The sequence below is a fragment of the Grampus griseus genome (assembly GCF_964374135.1).
Source record: "Grampus griseus genome assembly, chromosome: 6".
In the NCBI taxonomy this organism is placed as follows: Eukaryota; Metazoa; Chordata; class Mammalia; order Artiodactyla; family Delphinidae; genus Grampus; species Grampus griseus.
The window spans coordinates 81,469,501-81,490,971 of NC_139000.1; the positions used below are offsets into that span (position 1 = coordinate 81,469,501).

Here is a 21,471-nt window from a genome sequence, read left to right on the forward strand (position 1 = left end):
GCCCGGCGCTGTGGGGGCGGGGCGGCTGGGGCGGAGCGCATGGGGGCGGAGTCTTGGCGTGGGACGGGTCTCGTCGGGGAAGGGGCGCGAGAGGGAGGGGAAGGTGTGTCGGCGTGGGTGGCGGGTAGCTGGGGACCGGATGAAGGGTGGGGCACTGTTGGGGCGGGGTCTTGGTGGGGGCTTTGGGGTGGGGTCCGCCTGGGCTGGGCTGGGTCGCGGGCGGCTCCGCCCCCCGTGGCTGGGAAGGCGGAGCAGACCGGCCCCAGAAGGCGACGGGACTCCGGGCGATGGCGGCGCCCAATGCGCTGCTGGTGATGGGCGTGAGCGGCTCGGGGAAGTAGGTCCGGGAGGGCCGGGGCGCTGGGGGCGCTGGGGGCGCAGTGGGGGGGCGGCGCGGGGCGGCGGAGGCCAGATCCGCCGGCGTTCCGGGCCCGCGGCGACGGGAGCGTCCTTTCCCTTTGCTGGTGAGGGAACTGAGGCCCAGGGCACCTGCTCCCTCTCCCGACTTGCCAACCTGCTCGCCTCGGGGGCACCCGGCCCGGGGCCATACCCCAGACTCGGGCTCTCCGTCTGTAAATTTAGGCAGAGGCTTTAGCGAAAGCGCCTTGTGAAGAGGCGCCTGCAGAGGCGCGAATAGAGTAACGACTTCCCCGCGCCACCTGGAGCGGCCCGGGCCATCACAGGTGCCCATGTTTGGGGGCCTCGTGTGGGCCCAGCGTGCAAGGGAGCAAGGCCCACAGAGCAGGGCCAAGCCTCGTCCCAGGCTCCTACAGACTTTTGTCAAGCTGGACACCGCGCCAGCTCCCTCCTGCCGGGCCCTGGACTTTTCTGATTAGATTTTGGAACGTGAATTTAACCTTCCTATTTACTGTGTTCCCCCTTCAACTGTAAGGATTCGGTGTTAAGAAGGTTTGTAAGCAGGGAGGCGCACTGCATACCACAAAACCTCTGCCCAGCCCAGTCTGGCCAACTTGGGGGCTGAGGAAGCCTTTGGCTTCCTGTTTAGACCAAAGTCTGACAATGCCCTTTATTATCAGAAAAGGCAGCTACGGCAGCATTCCACCAGAGGCAGCAAAAGACAACTAAAATATCACAACCTCCAAAGGCTTATCCAGTCCCTTCTAGAATGATCTGAATCAGGAACTGCCCATGCGGTCCAGTGTATTTTAAAGACTCTTTCTTTCTCCAGGTAGGTAGGTTTAGCTGCCAAAAATTATTGTGGCATTTTTAGCCTCAAAGACAGGGAATCTTGCACTGAAATTTAAAATAAAACACAGAGCCAGAAAGTCCCTCACTGTGTATGACTGAAGAACTCAGAGAATGAAAAACTGCTGCTCTGGTGTGATGTAGTGAAAGTCCAGAGCCCTAGGTCTTGGTTCTACTGCTGTCTGATTGTGAGCTTGGGCAGTTCATGTGCTGCCCCCCGACCCAAGCCTTGGATCAGATGAGGGGAGACTGTACCATATGTCATATGGTTATGATATTCATGCATTCAGTAAATGTTTATTGAGCTCAATCCTTCCTCAACGTCACTGACATGTAGTAAGCAAGACAGATACATCCCTGCCCTCAAAGAGTTTACATCCTAGTAAGGGAGGGAGGCAGTAAGGGAATAAATACTTGTGCAGTGCACCAGGCAGCAGTAGGTGCTCTAGGGGAAAATAAAGGAAGGTAAGTGGAACAAAGAGCCAGGCAGGATAATGAGGGAGGGCTCCTCTGAGGAAGTGGTGTTGGAGAAAGACCTACAAGAAGAGAGGAAATAAGCCCATGGATAGCCAGGAAAGGGCATATGGGCAGAGGGAATGGCAAGTGCAAAGGCCCTGAGGCTTGACTTTCTTGTGGACTAGCAGGGAGGCCATTGTGGCAGAGTGATTGGGAGATGAGGTCAGAAAAACAATACAGGTGAAGAGAAGTGGTCATATGCTGGAATATTTTGAAAGTAGAGCCAAAAAGATGTGTTGATGGACTGGATGTGGGATATGAAGGAGAGAAGAGTCATGAATGATTTCAAGATTTTTGGCCTGGGTAACTGGAAGAAAAGAGTTTCTGTTGACTGATGGGGAAGCAATAGGCAGAGCAGGTTTGGAGTTAATAATAAACTTATTATTTGACATTACTGTATATACTGCAAGATTCCCTGTCTTTGAGGCTAAAAATGCCACAATAATTTTTGGAAACTAAACCTACCTACCTGGAGAAAGAAAGAGTCTTTAAAATACACTGGACCGCATGGGCAGCTCCTGATTCAGAAAATTTCAGGAGCTCAGTGTGGGATGTGGTGAGCTGGACATGCCTATCGGTCATCTAAGTGGATCTGTCAAGTGGGCAATCAGATATCCAAGTCGAGTTCAGGAGAGAGGGACTTTAGGTGAAAATGTAGGACTCATCAGTGTGTGGATATGTTTAAAGACGTATATATTCAGAACACCAAGGGAGTGAGTGTGGATAAGCTGGCCAAGGACTGAGCCCTGGGCCCTCTAATGGTTAGGTCAATGTCAACTGTTGTCGATGGACTGAGTGATAAAATGCCTGAGAATTGATTACATTGATCATTGGATGTAGCAACAGTGAGCTCTTTGGTGACTTTTGTGAGCCCCTCTTAGGGCCCTGCAGGATTTTTAAATATACTCCATAACATTTGGAGCAGTGGGGTAATACCTTAAGAAAACAATAGTCTCAAACCAGAAAGATCCCATTTAAAACACAGTTAAAGTAATGTCAAATAATAAATTTATTATGTTTATTGCCTTTCCTTCCCCTACCTGAAGGTAAGGGATCTTTTTCCTTTTTGTTTATTGACATATGTGTCTAGAACAATGCCTGGCACATAGTACGTGCTTAATAAATATGTATTGACTTGATGAATGAATGAATGGAGCCATTTGAGTGGGTGGCGGTGTTAGCTTTCTTTATATTTTAACAATCTTAGTGAAGCCACCCTCAGCTTCTTTCCGTGTTTCCTTCTTTTTCCTGCTGTCGCAACAAGCTCAGGCCTCTTGAATACCTTTCTCATTATTCCGTGCCCCAGCCTACTGCCTACTGTCTTTTTAAGTCTCCTTGATCCTGATTTAGACCATCCCACTAGAAGACATTTGGGCCCCAAACTGGTTTGTAATGTTCGGCCCTGACCAGTCTCCTGTGAGCCGAGCACTTTGCCATATTTCTACTGGGGGTCCCTGGTCCATATTCAAACAGTCCAGCTGTCCTCTGGTTAGGAAGTTTGGTTAGAGTGGTAGAGTGGTTTTTCCATTTTCTTCTGTCTCCTTCCTGCCCGTCTACACCCCAATCTAGTTAGCTTTTCTTTTAAATTATGACGGGTGGCTGACATGTTCATTCCTGGCTAATCTAACTTGGTCTTAAGTGTGATTTCCGTTGTACACAGCGCTGATTTCACCAGACCTGGAGTTCGGCTGGGACGGTTTAGTCACCAGTAGGCTACAACATGTCACCCTATGCAGCCTCCAAAGGAGTGAACATAATGGAAGAGGTTCCAGTTCTCTCAATCCTTTGGTTACTTTTGGGAGCAGGTCTCAGTTTGGTACAAGTGTGTCTTTTTAAAACTTCCCTGATACCTTCTTAACAAAAGAGAGAGGACCCTTGGTAAGGAATAGTATCCAGCTAGAATTTCATCACAATGTTTTGTTTTCACTGTATACATCTTTTTGGTTGCCTCCTGTTTAAGGCAAGTGAGGGTGGCTTCCTGTATAAGGGAAGGAAAAAGTTTCCTTGTTTAACACATTTGTTTAATTTTAAAGAGTGAACCAATTAGGGGCTTCCCTGGTGGCGCAGTGGTTGAGAGTCTGCCTGCCGATGCAGGGGACACAGGTTCGTTCCTCGGTCTGGGAAGATCCCACATGCCGCGGAGCGGCTGGGCCCGTGAGCCATGGCCGCTGAGCCTGCGCGTCCGGAGCCTGTGCTCCGCAACGGGAGAGGCCACAACAGTGAGAGGCCTGCGTACCGCAAAAAAACAACAAATAAACAACAAAAAAAAGTGAACCAATTAAACAAAAATAACAAGTAGATAATTGTAAAAGTGTGTGTAAAACTTAGGCAAGAGGGCATGGTGAAATGGTAGGAGGATACAGTAAAAACTTCTGAAGTTCATACTTCAATGATTGGCATTTTGGGTAACACTTCAGAAACTGATAGCATGAAGGGACTTTGTTTCTAATTAATTGCCTGAAGGCCTCCACCCCTACCCCACGGCGCTAGCCTGTAAGCCTCAAGATGGCCAGTCTCAGTGGGCTAAGCATTATGTCCTAGGAGCTAGTAGGTGCTCAGTAGATATTGGCTGAGTGAAATGAGTAGGTGAATGGATAAATGTAGCTCAGTTCCCTTGTTTTACAGGTGAGAAAACAGATTTAGAGGACAAGGTGACTTACACAGGAGGACATGGTCATTTAGTGGCAGAATGGAGACTGTGGCCAGACCTCAGTTTCTAGGACCCAAGCCCTCTTCACTGACCATGCAGCCTGTTAGGGTCCGAACAGGTAGATCATTCTCAGATGCATTGCACAGAGAGCATTCAACTCCCAGACTTAATAATGAGTGCTGGTAATTCTCCATGTCCTTTATTTGAAGAGTGTGCCCCTTTTAAGCCCCAATATTTTAATGCTTTTATGAGCTCCTTGAACCTTGTGTGGGTGCTTAGAGGTTAAATTCCCTGTCAGACCTCTCCCTCCAATATCCTCAGTAGAATTTATCACTTTAATAATTCAATATTTTTTCTCAAAAAAATAATTATCTACAAAACAGGGACCAAAAACTTAAGGAAAAAATTTCAGGAGTTTAATGAGATCTTATGTATTGCTTTTGGGAGAAAAACTGGTGATGACCGGATAATTATTTCATTTAAATTCCTGGAGAAAGCTAAAGCCATGCTCTAGACTCCAGGGTCAGGAGCATCTATCTCAGTTTCAGTATCATAAGTTGTCGGTGATTAATACCGGTAGGGCAGCCCTCTGCTTCCCAGGGCTCCTCAGGTGGAAGAGGCACAGCGCAGGCTGGGAAAGGCAGTCATGTAACATCTATGTCCTCTCCACAGATCCACCGTCGGCACCCTGCTGGCATCCCAGGTAACCTGTTCTAATGCCTCCCAGTTGCTAGTCCCATCATGTTGTCTCTTTGCTTCTCTCCCTTTCCCCTCCCTGCCTTTTCTTCTGGCCTGAGTGGTTTGTAAACTCACCACAGACACCTCCATGCAGCTTGTGAAACCCACCGGAGCAATTTTGTTTTCTCCTTGGTGATCATAAATAGTGATGAATGAAAAGAAGAGCTGCAGCAGCCCAGGGAGCGGGATTCGTGACGTGACATCAGAGCCCTCCCCACTCCTGCACCTGGGTGGGGGGGGGGTGGTTTCCTCGGGCTGCTGGTGGAGAAGAGGGTGGCAGGGTTGCTTCTGTACCTGCCCGTTAGGTTTAGTAACCCCACGGTGGCTGTCACATGGGCCGCACTACCTGCCACATACCCTCTTTCACTTTGTTCTTAAAGCTAGGGTGGAAATTCTACGATGCAGATGACTATCACCCAGAGGAAAATCGGATGAAGATGGGAAAAGGGATACCTCTGAATGACCAGGTAAGGTTTGCTGTCTGTTTTTATTTCCAACACAGATGTCCTGTGATGCAGGGTGACCCAGGTTAAGATTCCTGCAGTGCTTGTTGTAGTAGAGTTTCTGAGTCATGCACTCACGTACAGTGCTCCAAAAGCCAGGTGCACAGCGGGTCCACCACATATGTTAGCTTTGGCCCTGAACTCCCATCTAAACTCTAAACTGGCATCAGCAGTGATGCCACCCTCTGCCCCAGCTCGGCAGGATCTGCCGGAACACTTTGTTGAGGGATTTTAATCTGCAGAATGTAATCCCTGAGAGGGCAGAGGCTCCCCTCTGCCTCATATGTGGGGAAGTTCATCTTTTCTTCCCAGGACTTATCAGCCTGCCACCTCGCCAGGCCCTGGCATCTTTGCCTAGCAAAGCCCTGGCTGCTTCCCCACCAGCAGCCTGAGGAACACCCCCCCCCCGCCCGCCCACCCAGGTGCAGGAGTGGGGAGGGCTCTGATATCGCGTCACGAATCCCGCTCCCTGGGCTGCTGCAGCTCTTTTTTTCATTCATCACTATTTATGATCACCAAGGAGAAAAACAAAATTGCTCCGGTGGGTTTCACACACTCAGATCTGGCCCTCTGGAGCCACGCGTCCCCTCCTTGTATCCACTGGAGCCACCCTGCCTCTTTCAGTTGCTCTATCACCATGCTCCTCCCCGCAGGGCCTTTGTCTCTGTTGTTCCCACTGTGAGGAATAATGCACTTCCCTGCCCTCTTCTCAGTTACCCGGCTCATGCTTCACATCTCAGCTCCTGTGCTCCTTCTTCAGGGAAGCTCTCCCTGACTTCTAGGTAAAACCTCCTATAATAAACTCTCATGGCACCGTATCCCTTATCGTCCTTGTCCCAGTTGCAACATGGCATTTGATGGTGTGAGAATTTGATTACTATTTATCTCTACAACTAGATTTTACCTCCAAAAGGGCAGGCACTATGGCCATTTCTGTTAACTATTATATATCCCCAGAGCCTGACACACAGTACATGTCAGAAAATATTTGTGGCAGATTTGTGAGTGAATGAATGAATGAGTGTAAGAATGAATGACTAGCACCTCATTTCTTTATACACTGTCATAAGGCCCTTTCCTAGAGGGTCTCTCTCAAACCAGAGTCACAAACTGGATTCACTGGCGTGATTAGCTGTAACCCAGGAGAGACTGAGGGCAGGGCGTAGGGCTGAGTCCACAGAGCAGCTGAGAGCAGGGGCTCTAGCTGGGCCCACGTGCCAAGGGTGTCCAAAGGGCAGGTATGGTATGGAACTGGCCAAAGAGCAACACTGGTGTTTTCACTTTCATGACCTTGGCTCACCCCAGTTGGGCCCCACTTTCTTCTCTTTGTCCTGCCGTGAAGGACTGGAGTCATTAACCCATGTTAGGTCTAATTCTAGAGCACTCTGAGGGTTTCTCTTTGTCCCAGGGAGTGCACCTCGATTTGTAATAGTTCAAACGTTAAACCATCAAAATCAAGTTTACAGCATCTGACTTTAGAAGGCAGGAGGAGAGAAGCAAAAAAGGGAGACAGAGTAATAATGTAAACAAAATAATGATATTATATGAGAGATAATAAACATAATATAGATAACCTGGCCTCACCACTGAGCTTGTGTGACTTGGCAGATGGCTTAGTCTCTCTGTGCCTCATTTTCCTCCTGTGAAGTAGGGATGGTGACAGGACCTATTTCATTGAGTTCTTGGGAGGATTAAATGAGATAATATGAAAAATGTGCACAGAGAAGTGCCTGAAGCATTCAGTAAATATCACTTCTTATTGCTGTTGCTAATATCTTATCTATATATACATACATGTAACAGAAACCATTTCTGTGGAGTGTGTAAAATGTGACTGTTCTAGGGTTATTTTATTTTTCTCCTTGGCAGGTACAAATGAAAATTAAAATAAGGAACAAAGTAAAGCAACCCAAATGGACAGATTTTAAAATGGCATTTAAGCAGCCTTCCTCTTGTTCACACGTGAGGCTTGTTAAGTGGGCAGTATGGATGGGGGGCTGGGGAGGAGAATTCAGAAGAGGAATCTATTGTACAGAAGAAAAGGTCATCAGTTACTGGAAGAAACACAACAAGTTACTAAATATATTCAGAGGCAGCTGTACAAGTTAGCCTGACCTTAGAGAGAAGCAGAGAGAAAGAGGTAAGATGGCAGATGGCTTACATTTTTGATGAGAGCCCAGCGAGTCTAAGAGTGAAGGTGTGGGTCACAGCTGAGCTGGCACCAAGGACCTCCTGGTTGCTCTGGCAACCAGCCCCCCACCCCAAAGATACTGTACTGAACATCAGTTAGAGTGTTAGAGGCAGACATAGCGGTTGGCCTTGCGGAAGAGTCTCAGGAGGGTTTGGGGAGGGTATTGTGCTCAGAAGGCTGAGATGTGAAAAGAAAGAACCTGAGTTGAATATACCAAGGGCTCCTTAAGTCTATTTCAATTAAATTAAATGTAAACTCCAGTTCCTGGGTTGCATTGCCACATTTCAAGTGTTCAACAGCCACATGTGGCTGGTGGCTGCTAATCCAGGTGGCACAGATAGAGGACATTTCCCTCAGGGCAAAAAGCTCTATTGGACAGCACTGGTATAGAAAGATACGCCACCCAGGATGCAATACATTGTTAGCGTGATGATGATGATAATAAAGAATTTCCAAGCTGCCAGTCAGTGAGTCTCCCATATGTGCCAGGTTCATGCTGTCCTGGTAGCGTATGGTGACACCTGAGCAGACTTCAACCTCAAAGTCTATTTAAAAGAGGTTTTTTTGAAAATTTTTCCCTGATTATAAATATAATATTATCCTGTATAGAAAATTCAACCAGTGCCGAAAAATCCTTTCACAGAATTTTCATCACCCTTGGTTTCATCTTCTAAAAATACCTACTAATTGAATTTGAGTTTTTCCCCCTATCCTTTTTGGGGTATATATTATTTTTACATGCATTCTTTCCTCTATGGGCTTAAGTTCACTTTTGCACCAGATAAAACCAGTCCATCGCCCATTGTCCTCCCCTCCTACTTTCCTTGCCCTCTCTCCACCTCCCCCAGCAATGCTGGACACACTTATCTTCCATCTGTTCCTCTGAGCTCCTGCCCTGCCCTCTAACCATCATCCCCTTCCAGAAGACACTGTTTCTCTAGATAGGCCAAGTGCTTAAGCACTGGGCTGGGGGTTCAGGGTACACTGCCCCCCGCCCATCCCTGCATGTAAGGACTATCAGGAATGAAGGGACCTAGAACATCAGATCCAGCAAGCAGGGATGTTCATTTGGGTTATGTTTCCTCCTCTCTTTCCCCTAAGACTTTTTGTGTTTGACTTGCCTTAGTTACGATATTGTCCGTAGTAACTATTTACACACAGAGTTCAGTGAATTTGCTTTAATATATCCTCTGTTTTGCCCCAGTTTCTGCATCTGTGAAAAGGAGATCTCAATCATTCCCTTTTTTCACAAACATGAACACAAAATTTGGAGCTCATGTGTCCAAGTCCTCCCTAAGACCCTAACAATAAAGTGCAGACTCCTTAGCAGGTCACTCAAGGTCTTGATTCTCTAGTCCTGACAGTTTCTGCTGACCTTCCTCACCTATCAACTCCCACACCTCCTGTTCACCAGTGCTGAGCTCCTGCCTCATCCATTTAGACAAGAGTCTTGGTAAACCATCTTTAATATGCCAAGTCTTGCCCTTCCCTCTGCTTGACAGGCCCTGCTTCCATTAAAATCCTCTTTACCCTTTAAGATTTAGTCTTCCTAGGGCCTGATCAAAATTGCTCTCTCCCCTTGTCTTATCATAGCCCTTCTTATATTTCTTGGAGCCCTCATTACTGTCCTGTGGGTAGTTTAATTGATAAATACCCATCCTCAGGCTGTGACCCCCTCGAGGACAGGGACTGCACTGTTCATATTTATATCCCCAGTGCTCGATATGGTGCTTTGCACATATTAAGTATTCATTGTTTGTGGAGTTAGAGCCCACTGCATACTAAATTTATTTATTAAAGGTCTTTTCAAAATTCAGAGTTGGAAATGAATGCTGTTTATTGCAGCTATTAAATCAGCCAAAAAGTAATGTTTAAAATGGAGTCTACTCCTTTTCCTGTTTAAGTCCCAAAGCAGCTCAATGTATTATATATGATTCCCCCATTTTGCAGATGAACAAAGGGAGGCACAGAGAAGTAACTTGAGCAAAGTCACAGAGTGAGGGGGATCTCTCCAACCTCTAAGACTCTACTTTTTCTACTGTGTTAAAGGCCCTGATACTACACACACACAAAAATAATCTACAAGAAGTGAATCAGGGTTGATTAAGTGGAGCAAGAAAGGGTGAAAGCAAGGGTGAGGGTGAGAGCAGGAGAGAGGCACAGCCCCCGGTGAGCACATCCATTGTAGGGGCCTAGGCCTTGAAGGGTATTTGAGGCAGGTGACACCTGGCTTTACACAGCAGGTCTGAGAATTCTGGTTTCCACATGGAGTCTAGGTAGCCTTTGGAGCTGCTTTGGAAAAACTCTCTGCTTGTGGCCCCATGTGATCCTCCAAGGAAGGATCCCAATTGTGTAATTATGACTCAATACTTGGAAACTTCTGTAAAATAAAGTTGAAAGTGCTTCTGTTTTATCTCCAACCTTCTCTCATTGTTTTTATGGCTGGTGGACCCAGACCTTACCGGTGCAGTGAATAAACTGGTCCAACATACATTCTGATTGGGCAAATGTCTGAAAGCATCCATTTTTGTTTAAATAGTTCAATGTTTCCATGTGTTAATATTAGTTTTCATGGTTGAGCTTCTGAGGAATTTTATTATGACTAAGTGATGCAACATGCTTAATTCTTGACGAAGGCACATATTGAGGCACTATTAAAACAATAAAAAAGTATGGATTCAAAGTAAAGTTCCATTTTCCTATACATAGGATAGGAAGCTTATTACCCAAACATGTTTTCCGTTATTTTTAATTTGTTCCGTCTTTATTGTGAAACGTTTTAGGCATGCAGAAAATGTAATGAATAATAAAGTCAATACCCAACTTAACACCATAACATATTTGTTTCCTAAGCCATAAAATAATAGAGATTGATCTCTGTACAAAGAGATATTTGTGCCGATGGACTGGAGGAAATGTGCAATCTAAGTAAAATAACAGAACACAAGTTTGCTCCTCTGCTAATGTGAAGAAAGAAGAGATATCTAAAGTACTAGAAATTAAACAAATTATCCCCTCTCCTTGGTTCATCCAAACCCACTAGGAACATTTTACTCATGCAGAAGAACAACTCATTTGTTTGTTGTGTTTGCATCTGTGAATCAGTCCTAATGCATCATTATAATTGCTCCTTGAACTCTAAGTAGGCATGTGAATACTGAATATGTGAATTAGCATTTGGCCCTCTGAACCTTCCAACTACCTCTTCTAAACCAAACATTCTTGCTGAATGGGGGTTAGCAGCCCACGGCACTAGTCTCAGGATTTTGTTTCACCTAGAGACTTGTACAGTGACAAGGGATGTATTGTGGAAAAGGCTGTCTGCCTACCCAGATAGGACAAGGGTAGTCAGGCTCTGTCTTGTCAGCTCAATGCCTGATACCGTCAACACATTGAACATGCATTCATGTCTCGTATGAGAACCCCACTAGTCAGGTTCACAAGATTTCTACATAAAACCAGAATGCCGGGGCTTCCCTGGTGGCGCAGTGGTTGAGAGTCCGCCTGCCGATGCAGGGGACACGGGTTCGTGCCCCGGTCTGGGAAGATCCCACATGCCGCAGAGCGGCTGGGCCTGTGAGCCATGGCCGCTGAGCCTGCGCATCTGGAGCCCGTGCTTCGCAACGGGAGAGGCCACAGCAGTGAGAAGCCCGCGTACCACAAAAAAAAAAAAACACAAAAAAAACCCAGAATGCCAGTTGATTAATTTACAAGGAGAAATTTAAGTGCCACATGGCCTGTAACACTTCACATGGATCTGATTTCAGAAGCCAACATACAATCAGGTTTCTCAGTGAACATGCAATCAAAAGAGTAGGAGAGTTAGGGCTGAAGTTTCTAATGGTGTGAGACCAGCCATCCCCTTACAGGAAGATGTTTGCTAATGAGAATATGATATTCAAAGTCCTGTGGCCAGAACTCAGTCCAATGGCCAGGCATGTCCTCTGGTCAGTACTCTGCTGTTTAATTCCATAGTGCTCCTGCCCTGGGCTTTCACACTCACCAAGCCTTGCTGGGACAGACGTGCTTCCTTTATGTGTGTAAAAATATGTAGTTGGATCATAGTGATGTCCTGCTAGCCTGAGGGTCCTTTTTACTCCTTCAGATGAGTTTATACATCTCTGCTCCTTTCTATTAAGTGTTGCTCTTTAAATTAAAGCTTTAAAGAACAAGCTTCTTTCCTCCTTTTCCAAGTGCTTAGGAAGTTACCTCACTGTGGGCCCCATATGCTATAAGCAGACTCCTTAACTTTTTAAAAGTTGACATCATTTCTACAGCTTGAAATGGGATGCCCCCATTTACATGTAAAACACACAATGAAGTTAGTCCCCTTAATGATTAGTATACCACTTTACCAAGTAAGTGGCCTGTGCTGCCCTTCCTGCAGGCCTGAAAGGCACTGTATCTTTGTAGGACTGGATCCTAGGTAGGAAACTGCTCGTCCTGCTGACTCATGAGTCTTTAAGGCCCAGTCACCCTGCTCTGCTACAGCCTTCTATTAGAGGAGCTGTTTTGGAAAATATAGCCAAAGAGGTTTTAAAAAAATTTTTTTAAGGTCATTGTATAACTAACAGTGTTCTCTTTTTCATTCCTGTTAGTTCATGGATATAATAGAAAAGCTTAGCTATTCACAGTGAGAGTACAGGAAAGAAAGGAATTTAGAAAGTTGAGTGCAAATGAAATCTTAGAAGTTAAACTTAGAGTGATCATGTCTAGAGTACTGAAAGAAAGCACCCAGAGCAGTGTCTGGATCTCCCTAAGCACACAACAAATGCTTGTAAATGGATGAAGGAAAGGGGAAACCCAAATCTGTGCTTGAATTGGCAGCTTTTCCCATGGGCAATTTTCCATCATAAAATACTGCACAGCTCAGTAAGTCCATCTAATTATCCCCGCTACCTATAATCCTTGACACTCTTCTTCCTGGACCCCTGCCATAAGCCCAGAAAATATGTGTTACAGTGGCAATTTCAAGTTCCATAAGTATAGCTCCTACAACTTTTTTTCTCCTCATAGACTTCTCCAGAACATTTAGTTTTTGAGTATGATGTCTTAGAAAACCTTGCCAATAATAAACCTTAAACATATACACTCTTTTCCAAGAGCACATAGGTCTCCTCATAAAGCACAGAGTTCTTTGTGGTCTGCAAATCTGGAGCTGGTAAGCCTCATTATCTTGTTACTTTGTTTAGAAATAACCACAATGGTTCTACTGACTACAGTCAGACAAGTGCTAACATAAACAAATGTTTCATTCATTAAATACATTTGAGCTACAATGTGTGCATATTGTAGTAGCTGTTGTAACTTGAGTAATAATTTCTGTGAATTATGTATTAATAGCTGTTGTTTTATTATTTGTGTAAGTTAGGTGATAGTTGTCATTTGATCTGTGTCTTGTGTGGATTTTGTAACTGTTGCATTTGTACTTCTAAGTGGTCTCTGGTCGACTAGTGTGTACATAGAGGTTAAGTCTTTTTTTTTTTTTAATTATTATTATTTTTGGCTGCGTTGGGTCTTCATTGCTGCGCACGGGCTTTCTCTAGTTGCAGCAAGCGGGGGCTACTCTTTATTGTGAGCACGGGCTCCAGGCACGCAGGCTTCGGTAGTTGTGGCATGTGGGCTCAGTAGTTGTGGCTCACAGGCTCTAGAGAGCAGGCTCAGTAGTTGTGGCGCGCAGGCTTAGTTGCTCTGCGGCATGTGGAATCTTCCCGGACCAAGGATCGAACCTGTGTCCCCTGCATTGGCAGGCGGGTTCTTAACCACTGCGCCATCAGGGAAGTCCCCATAGAGGTAAAGTCTTAAAAAATTCTATCATTAGTAAAACTTCCAGGAACCTCAACCCAACATTAGCACACATGCTTTTCAAAAATTTTATTTAATATGAAAAAATTAAATATATGTGTGTGAAAGTGTGTGTGTGTGTGTGTGTGTGTGTGTGTGTGTAAAATCTTCTGCTTCCTGAAAAGGGTGGGTCCTAGTAACGGGAGGGTCTTTAGTTTGCTGAGTACAGAGTGAAGGCCTTGGTGGAATGAACGTTTCACTTACTGAGTAGTTACTCTGAATAAGAAATGGGAAAGCCTGAGCCCAGAGGAGGTATTCAGGAACTAAAGGAGCTCACCCAGAGCTGAAGAACTTGAAAGGCTCCTGGTGGAAAAGATTGTGGGTGGGGGGGGGCATAGCCAAGGGCTTAACCAAGGTCAGAAGCAAAATGAGAAATTCTCAGGTGCCAGAATCAAAGTGGCAAGATTTAATTAAACCTAAATAACCTCTTCCCCCAAGTTTTGGAAATGCATGTAAGCCAGGAGGCTGGGAACTGAGATTCTGATGCCCCCGTAGAGATGGGAGATGAGGCCTATATGATGCATGGAGCTGGACCTGAAACTAAGTGTGAGGACTTGCATAAAGTATTTAAAGGAAGACTTTATTTGAGTGAGGATTACGAATATCTCCACTCACTAGATTCAAGAAGCAGCAAAGAATCTGGCTGTCTCCCCTGGACCACAGGTGGAAAACTAGAGACTTTCCTACGCCCAATTCACTTCATATGACATAGACCAAGTTGAAAATACTAGTCTGGAATTGGCAAAACTACCTATGGAAATGTTTCCAAAACTCAGCACTCCTACAAGGGAAAAAAAATCTGAAGATGCACCTGCAGTCAAAAAGTACAAACGATACAGGTAAATGAACCACTGTGAGAGAGAATCAGCAAAAAAGCACAAATGGAATAAGTCATACTCCAAGAAATAGACAGAATCAAGTGAAATAATATAATATTGCAAATCAACTATACTTTAATTTTTTTAAAAGAATCAAATGAAAGAAACAGAAAATTTATTGATAATGTTTCATTATCAATAGATGGATTAAACAATAAACTAGACACAGCTGAAGAGAGAACTAGTGAATTAGAAGGCAGACTAGAGGATATTACCCAGAGTGAATAAGAAAGCTAGATAACTAGAAAAATATTCGAGAAAAATTAAGAGACTGGTATAATAAAATGTTTCACATACAACTAAAAGGAATCCAAGGAGAATAGAATAACTGGGGGAAAGGCAATTTTCAAAGAGATAATATTAACAGTTTCCTTAGACTGAATATATAAAATGAGTCCTGAACAGGATAAATAGTAAAACTGCAAAACATCAAGGACAAAGAGGTTTATTTTCTACCTATAGCAACCAAAGAGAAAATACATGTTCTGAATGATTGCCCAATATAACAAGACATACTTCTCAACAACAATAGAGCCCTAAAGACAGGGAGTAAGTATTTAAACTGCTGAGGGAAAATAACTGTCAACCAAGAATTCTTTACCAACTGAAATCTTATTTAAAATGAGTAAGAGTAAGAGCAGAAGACATTTTCAGACACACAAAGACAGAAGGGAAAACTGTCAATTCTTAATCTATGGGAGAATTTAAAACAAGTCTCTTGAAAACATCAAAACAGACAAAAGATACACAAAACAGACAAGAAGAATTAGTAAAGATATAGAAGATTTAAACAACAAATATATTGAAAAGCATGAATAAAAAATAAACATTCTTTTCAAGTACATATGGAACATTTATAAATATTGACCATATACTAGACCACATAGTACTAGTGCTCTATGGCACAATTTGCCACAAATTCTAAAGAGTCAATATCATACCAATCAATCACATTTTTTATCATAATGCACAAGAATTAGTAATCAATAATAAAAATTCTCACAAATCATAAAATGGTTGGAAACTGTAGAAATAAGTAAAATTGAAAAATAAAAATTGACATTCATATAAATTCATAAGTTAAAAATCATAGTGGAAATTATAAGATATTTGGAAATGTATGACAAAAGTGCTATCAACTAATACTTACAGGATATAGCTGAAAGAGTACTTAGAAGGAAATTTACAGCCTCTGAATGCACTTTTGGAAAAATAACAAAAATGAAAATGGTGATCTAAGGGTTTAAGTAGAAAAAAAATAATAAAAAGGAAGAATGCAGAAAAATATAGAAATAAGTGCTGAAATTAATGGAATATAAAACAAAGAAGCCATATAGGTGATGAGTGAAACTAATGGTTTGAAAAGATAAAAACAGACAAATCTCTGGCAAGATTGATCAAGGGGGGAAAAAAGCACAATTAAGACTAGGAATGAAAAGAGGCCATGAAAAATCTGATACCAGTGAATTTTAAGACTTAGATAAAATTGGACACTTTCATAGAAAAATATAAATTACTGTGGGAAAACAGGCTTGGATGACAGTGATCTGATGGCAGAGACAGTGCTCAGGGACACAGTCTACTCCCCCCCCCCCCCCACCGCCAATGAAAACGTGACCTTGCTGATTCTAAAGTATTTCAGTTACCAAAACTGAATCAAGAATAGAAGAATCTGAATATAACACAATGCTCATTCAAGAAATTGAACCTGTAATCAGAGATCTTTCCTCAAAAAAAGCCCCAGGCACAGAGTTTTTAAGATGAGTTTTAGCTCAGGCTGCTGTAACAAAATATCATAGACGGGGTGGCTTAAACAATAGACACTTATTTCTCACAGTTCTGGAGGGTGAAGGTCCAAGAGCAAGATGCCAGCATGGTCAGGTTCTTGTTTATTCTGAGCCTGGAGTTTCTCTTCCTGGCTTGTAGACGGCTGCCTTCTTACTGTATCCTCACTGGGTGATTGAGGGGGAGGGCAGTGGAAGGAGAGAAAAAGTACACACTAGCTCACTGGTCTCTTCTCAAAAGGACACTAATCCCATCATGAGGACCCCACCCTCATGACCTCATCTAAACCTAATTACTTCCAAATATCATTACATTAGGGGATATGAATTTTGGGGAAATAAAAACATTCAGTTCAGAACAATAATATATTGTATACAAGCTGTTTCAAAGAACAGAAAAAGAGGGAAAGCTGCCCTACTTATTTTATGAGGCTAGTATAACCTTGATACCAAAATTTAACATGGACTATACAAGAAAACAAATGCAGGTCAATCTCAATTATATAAATGCAAAAATCCTAAATAAAATGGTAGTAATCAAATGTTTAAGAGCAAGGACTTCTAAAGACACATCATGTTTCTTGAATATGCATCAAAACGATAAAGGATGAGGGCACAGGTAAGGATATGGCTGGAACATATATAAAATCAGACTGTGAGTTGAAAATCATTGAATGTGTTTAAAATTTCCATAATAAAAAATTATGTTTTTCTTTAAATGCATTATGACCAATCAGTATTTACCCTAGGAGGATTCCTTTGTGAAACACTGTAGGGTGCCCTGTGTAAACTTCCTCTGCCTTCTCTGGAGAAATACAAAATTCTCACACTGCTTATATCTGAGTAGAGCTTTGCTTTTGGAGGATTTGAAGAATAGGACCAGAGAGCAGCTGACATAGGGTTTCTGTGAATACCTCTCTGCATTTGAGATCAGAGGCACCTAAAGAATCATGCAGTATAATAAAAGATTTATATACGTATCAGAACCAGAGAAAATATACTTACAATGGGAAGATTAAGATGGTGGAAGTTGGGCTTCCCTGGTGGCGCAGTGGTTGAGAGTCCGCCTGCCGATGCAGGGGATGCAGGTTCGTGCCCCGGTCCGGGAGGATCCCACGTGCCGCAGAGCAGCTGGGCCCGTGAGCCATGGCCGCTGAGCCTGCAAGTCCAGAGCCTGTGCTCCGCAACGGGAGAGGCCACAACAGTGAGAGGCCTGCGTACCACAAAAAAAAAGAAAAAAAAAAAAAGATGGTGGAAGTTACATACTGGTATTTTAGGGCAATTTTTATTATTATGAAAAGAGCCTCTGACACCTGGACCAGGAAAATGCTTCTGTGCTGAACTGCCTAGTGACTTGACCCCTCAGCCTTGTGCATGGCCTACTCCTCAAAACCACTAAGATCTCTCTGGACCTTAACATTGAGGAAAATGATTAACTTTCTGTAAAAACGAACAAAACCTGGAAAAGCCACTTTGTGTCTGCCTTCATTTCAGGACAGGATTCCGTGGCTCTGCAACTTGCATGACATTTTACAAAGGTAAGAGAAAATCAGGCGCCAGGTAAGCCAGTGAGTAAAGAAAACCCATCACAAAGTACAGGGGAAAAAATACAGTCTTGAAATCACAACTGACTGCTGATATGGCATCCCAGAAATGAAATGCACCTCTATCAAGTAACCAACAATGGTTTTAATCAGCCACAGATGTGTAGTTTAGTTGGGTTCTGGAGTTAGCCTTCTAAACAACTCCACAATTACTAGCTGGGAATCTTGGTCAGCCACTTGGCTTCCATAAACCTGTTTCTTCATCTGAAAATGGGGATAAATATAGTTCCTACTCACAGACTGTTGTGAGGAATTAGTGAGATGAAGCATGGGTAGCACTTAGAACAGTACCTAATATATATAGTAAGTGCTAAAAAAATAATAATGACGTATAGCTATACCTTAGCCACCACTTATATTGCCTCCCACTTCAAACTCTGACAACCAAGAAGATCTGGGGTCATTCATAAGTCAACAGATAACTGGCCACCAGGATTGAAGTCTCAAATTGTTCAGCTCTGTAGCATGCCTCTGAGCAAACGAGGTCCTCCCCAACCCATCTGTGGGCCAGACCCCTGGGAATCCTGGTTGGGACATGGAAGATAAAGAAGTGGCAGGGAATAGGTTCTAAATCTTGCTGTCTCAGATGAAGTCATGTTTTATAAATCTAAAATCATGTGGGCCATATGAAATTAAGAGTATACGTGTGATTAAAAATCAGTTTACTTTTTTTAGACTGCACAGACATGGCTGGCAGCCCTGTCTTTGCATAGGCTTAGGGGTTTAAGGTTTGGAGTTGAGAACTCCTGCCCACTTGGGTCTCTAACATAAACAGACTTGTCAGAGATCTAACATACTGACCTGTGATGGAAGCAGGATCCTCAGGAGAACAGAGATCAGACTTCCAGGCTCAGAATAAACAAGCTCTCACTCATGGCCCTTGGGAAGAGCCAGAAGGCTCAGGTACATAGGTTTGTTGCTGATGACACACTCCATCCACTGGGTCTCCAGTCTACAGCGGCCATGAATCAAGGCAGGCCCCTTCAGAATTCTCAGTTCTGAACTGAAATTTCTAAGTACCCAATTCAGCTTTGACCCTTCACCTCTTTATACAGTTCCTTCCTGGCCCCAAGATGACTGCCTCTTCTGGCTGGTACATGTAGGTTTAGTGGAAAGGGGGCTCACCCTCATGTATGGTCTTGAACCACACTGGTTTTCCCTTATTGGTGCCTTGTCACTCTATTTCTGGCTCAGTTTTTTTTTTTTCCTTAGCACTGCCCTGGAAACTTCTCACATCCTTCTCACCTTGACCACACAGGGGCTGATGCTCCCTTTTCTCCTGCTCTCTCTAGCTCTGCACTGGTAACTTCCCCAGACTCCCAGCATACTGTAGAGTAGGAATGGAGAGAAGCCAGTTGTGAAATTCAAATCCCTGAATACCTGAGAGGAGAGCCTGAGCTGTGCTGTGTGCGGGGCACAGGTACCTGCCGGCAGCCACCCATGTCTACAAGTGGTGGCTCAGTCACATCCTACATCCAAGGGGCAGAGCCAATACTTACCAAGCATTTCCTGTGTGCTGGGCACCTTGATAAACTTACTCATTACAGTTCTATGGGCAGGTACTCTGAGTAGTTGCATTTAGCAGATGATGAACTGATGCTCGGGGAGGTAAATATGTTACCCAAGATGCCTCACTAGTGGAAGATCTTTACCTCAAAGCCAGGACTGCCTGATACTTGGCCACCATTTGTAACACCTTCCACTGTCAGAGAAGTGGGACTCTAGTCCTCAACCTAGACTTGACACCAATTATTTTAAATGTCTTCACTCTAGCGCTAATCTTCCCCCCACACACTTTATTTTTTTAACAGAGATGTAGCCTCTGGACAGCCTGTAATTCTTGCCTGTTCAGCTCTGAAGAAAGTATACAGAGACATCTTAATACAAGGAAAAGATGGTGCACCTCTGAAGTGTGATGAGTCAGGAAAGGAAGAAAAGCTGGCTGAAGTGAAGCTCCTTGTGGTCCATCTGACTGGGTCGTTCGAGGTCATCTCTGGACGCTTACTCAAAAGAAAAGGGCATTTTATGTCCCCTGAGTTATTGCAGTCCCAGTTTGATACTTTGGAGCCCCCATCAGCTCCAGAAAATTTCATTCAAATCAGTGTGGACAAAAATCTTTCAGAGATAATTGCTACAATTATAGAAACTCTAAAATGAAGTGAGAATCATCTGTATCAGTGGTCCAGAACACAACTGGGCATAACTCTGTCTCCCATCCCAAACCATGTTCCAGTATCCTTGTTGATACTGTATTCTAGATTCTTCTTAAGGTGAATAAACCATAATGTATTGAGATATGCTTGTTTGGGTGGATTTTTAGGAATCTGTGATACTCTTGTCATCATGCTCTGGCATATTCAGAGAAAAGGAGAGGAAACTTTGAAAGTGAAGTTTCAATTGAACTTTAAATTCGTGTGACCCAATCAAATAATCAGAGGAAATTCTATAATCTATGCTGTAAACCATGACTTATTTAGAACACTTTTGATCATGCCTGTACTTGGACAAATAAATGAAACCTGGCTATCCTTGGTACCCTCTGGAGATCGGTCTCAGGAGCAGAAAAGCGGACAAAATTGACCACTCACCAGCAAGTCATGTTACACCACACACCTCTAATTTCTCTCTCTCTTTGAGTCATTTCTAGGTAAATAAAAAGCACACGCAGTTCACAGATTAAAAAAAAATTTGCAAAGGTGGAACCTGAGTGAATGAAATGCGTGACTCACTGATTCAGTCTGCCCCCACCTCATTTTAGAGACCCCTGTGAACGAGGCTCTTATCAACCTGCCCACCTTCCTGCCGTAAAAGCTGTCAATGATGGACACTAGGCAGGCTAGGAAGCAACACCAGAGGAGCTGCTATGGCTGAAAACTGAAACAAAACTTTCCAATGGGCAGCTTTATGCCAGTGGCAGCAGGGTTGGGTGAGGCTGTGGGGAGCTTAGGGGCACTGGTGCATTGCTGGCATGCACCTTACCAGGTACCAGCAGGGAAAGCTGCAATCTGGCCAGCATGGGTTGGGTTTGAGCCCTTCCCTGTGATGGGGCTCCAGGAAGAAGCTTCCTTATCCCTCTATCCTAACTAGGGCCACAAGACCCAGCCACTTTGCAGGGCCACTGGTTGGTTCTGGCCAAAAACTGAGTTTTGGAACCAATTACCTGTTTTCTTTCACAACGATATACATTTCCTTGTCTCAGGAACCAAAAATACAATATGTGCGTGGGGTGCCAATGGAAAGAAAGGGCCCTTCTGGGTGGACAGATCTTGCCTAAGAAAATGTGGAGAGAAGGTGATGGAGGAGTAAGACGTGGAGCTCACCTCCTCCTCACAGATATATCAAAAATACATCTACACGTGGAACAACTCCTACAGAACACCTACTGAACACTGGCAGAAGACCTCAGACTTCCAGAAAGGCAAGAAAGTCTCCATGTAACAGGGGTCTTGGTTCTGTGGCCAGGGGTCGAGCCTGAGCTTCTGAGGTGGGAAGAGCCAAGAGCAGGACACTGGACCACCAGAGAACTCCCGGCCCCAGGGAATATCCATTGGGGAGAG

The 21,471-nt window shown here is 44.0% G+C and overlaps 1 protein-coding gene across 4 annotated transcripts; it reads left to right on the forward strand.

Annotated features, from left to right (window-relative positions):
- Positions 1-250: 250 nt before the first annotated feature.
- IDNK (IDNK gluconokinase) lies at positions 251-20,532 on the forward strand. Of its 4 annotated transcripts, none has more exons than XM_082656172.1 (5): positions 251-341; positions 5,045-5,075; positions 5,491-5,577; positions 17,805-17,848; positions 19,726-20,532. In XM_082656172.1, exons 3-5 carry the CDS (start codon positions 5,542-5,544, stop codon positions 20,069-20,071), a joined length of 426 nt encoding a protein of 141 aa, XP_082512298.1. In that variant the 5' UTR covers positions 251-341; positions 5,045-5,075; positions 5,491-5,541; the 3' UTR covers positions 20,072-20,532. The 4 variants fall into 4 exon arrangements, with proteins under 4 accessions (XP_082512298.1, XP_082512297.1, XP_082512299.1 ...); XM_082656171.1 differs by having other exon boundaries at positions 257-337; XM_082656173.1 differs by having other exon boundaries at positions 270-337; positions 5,495-5,577.
- The last annotated feature ends 939 nt before the right edge of the window (positions 20,533-21,471 follow it).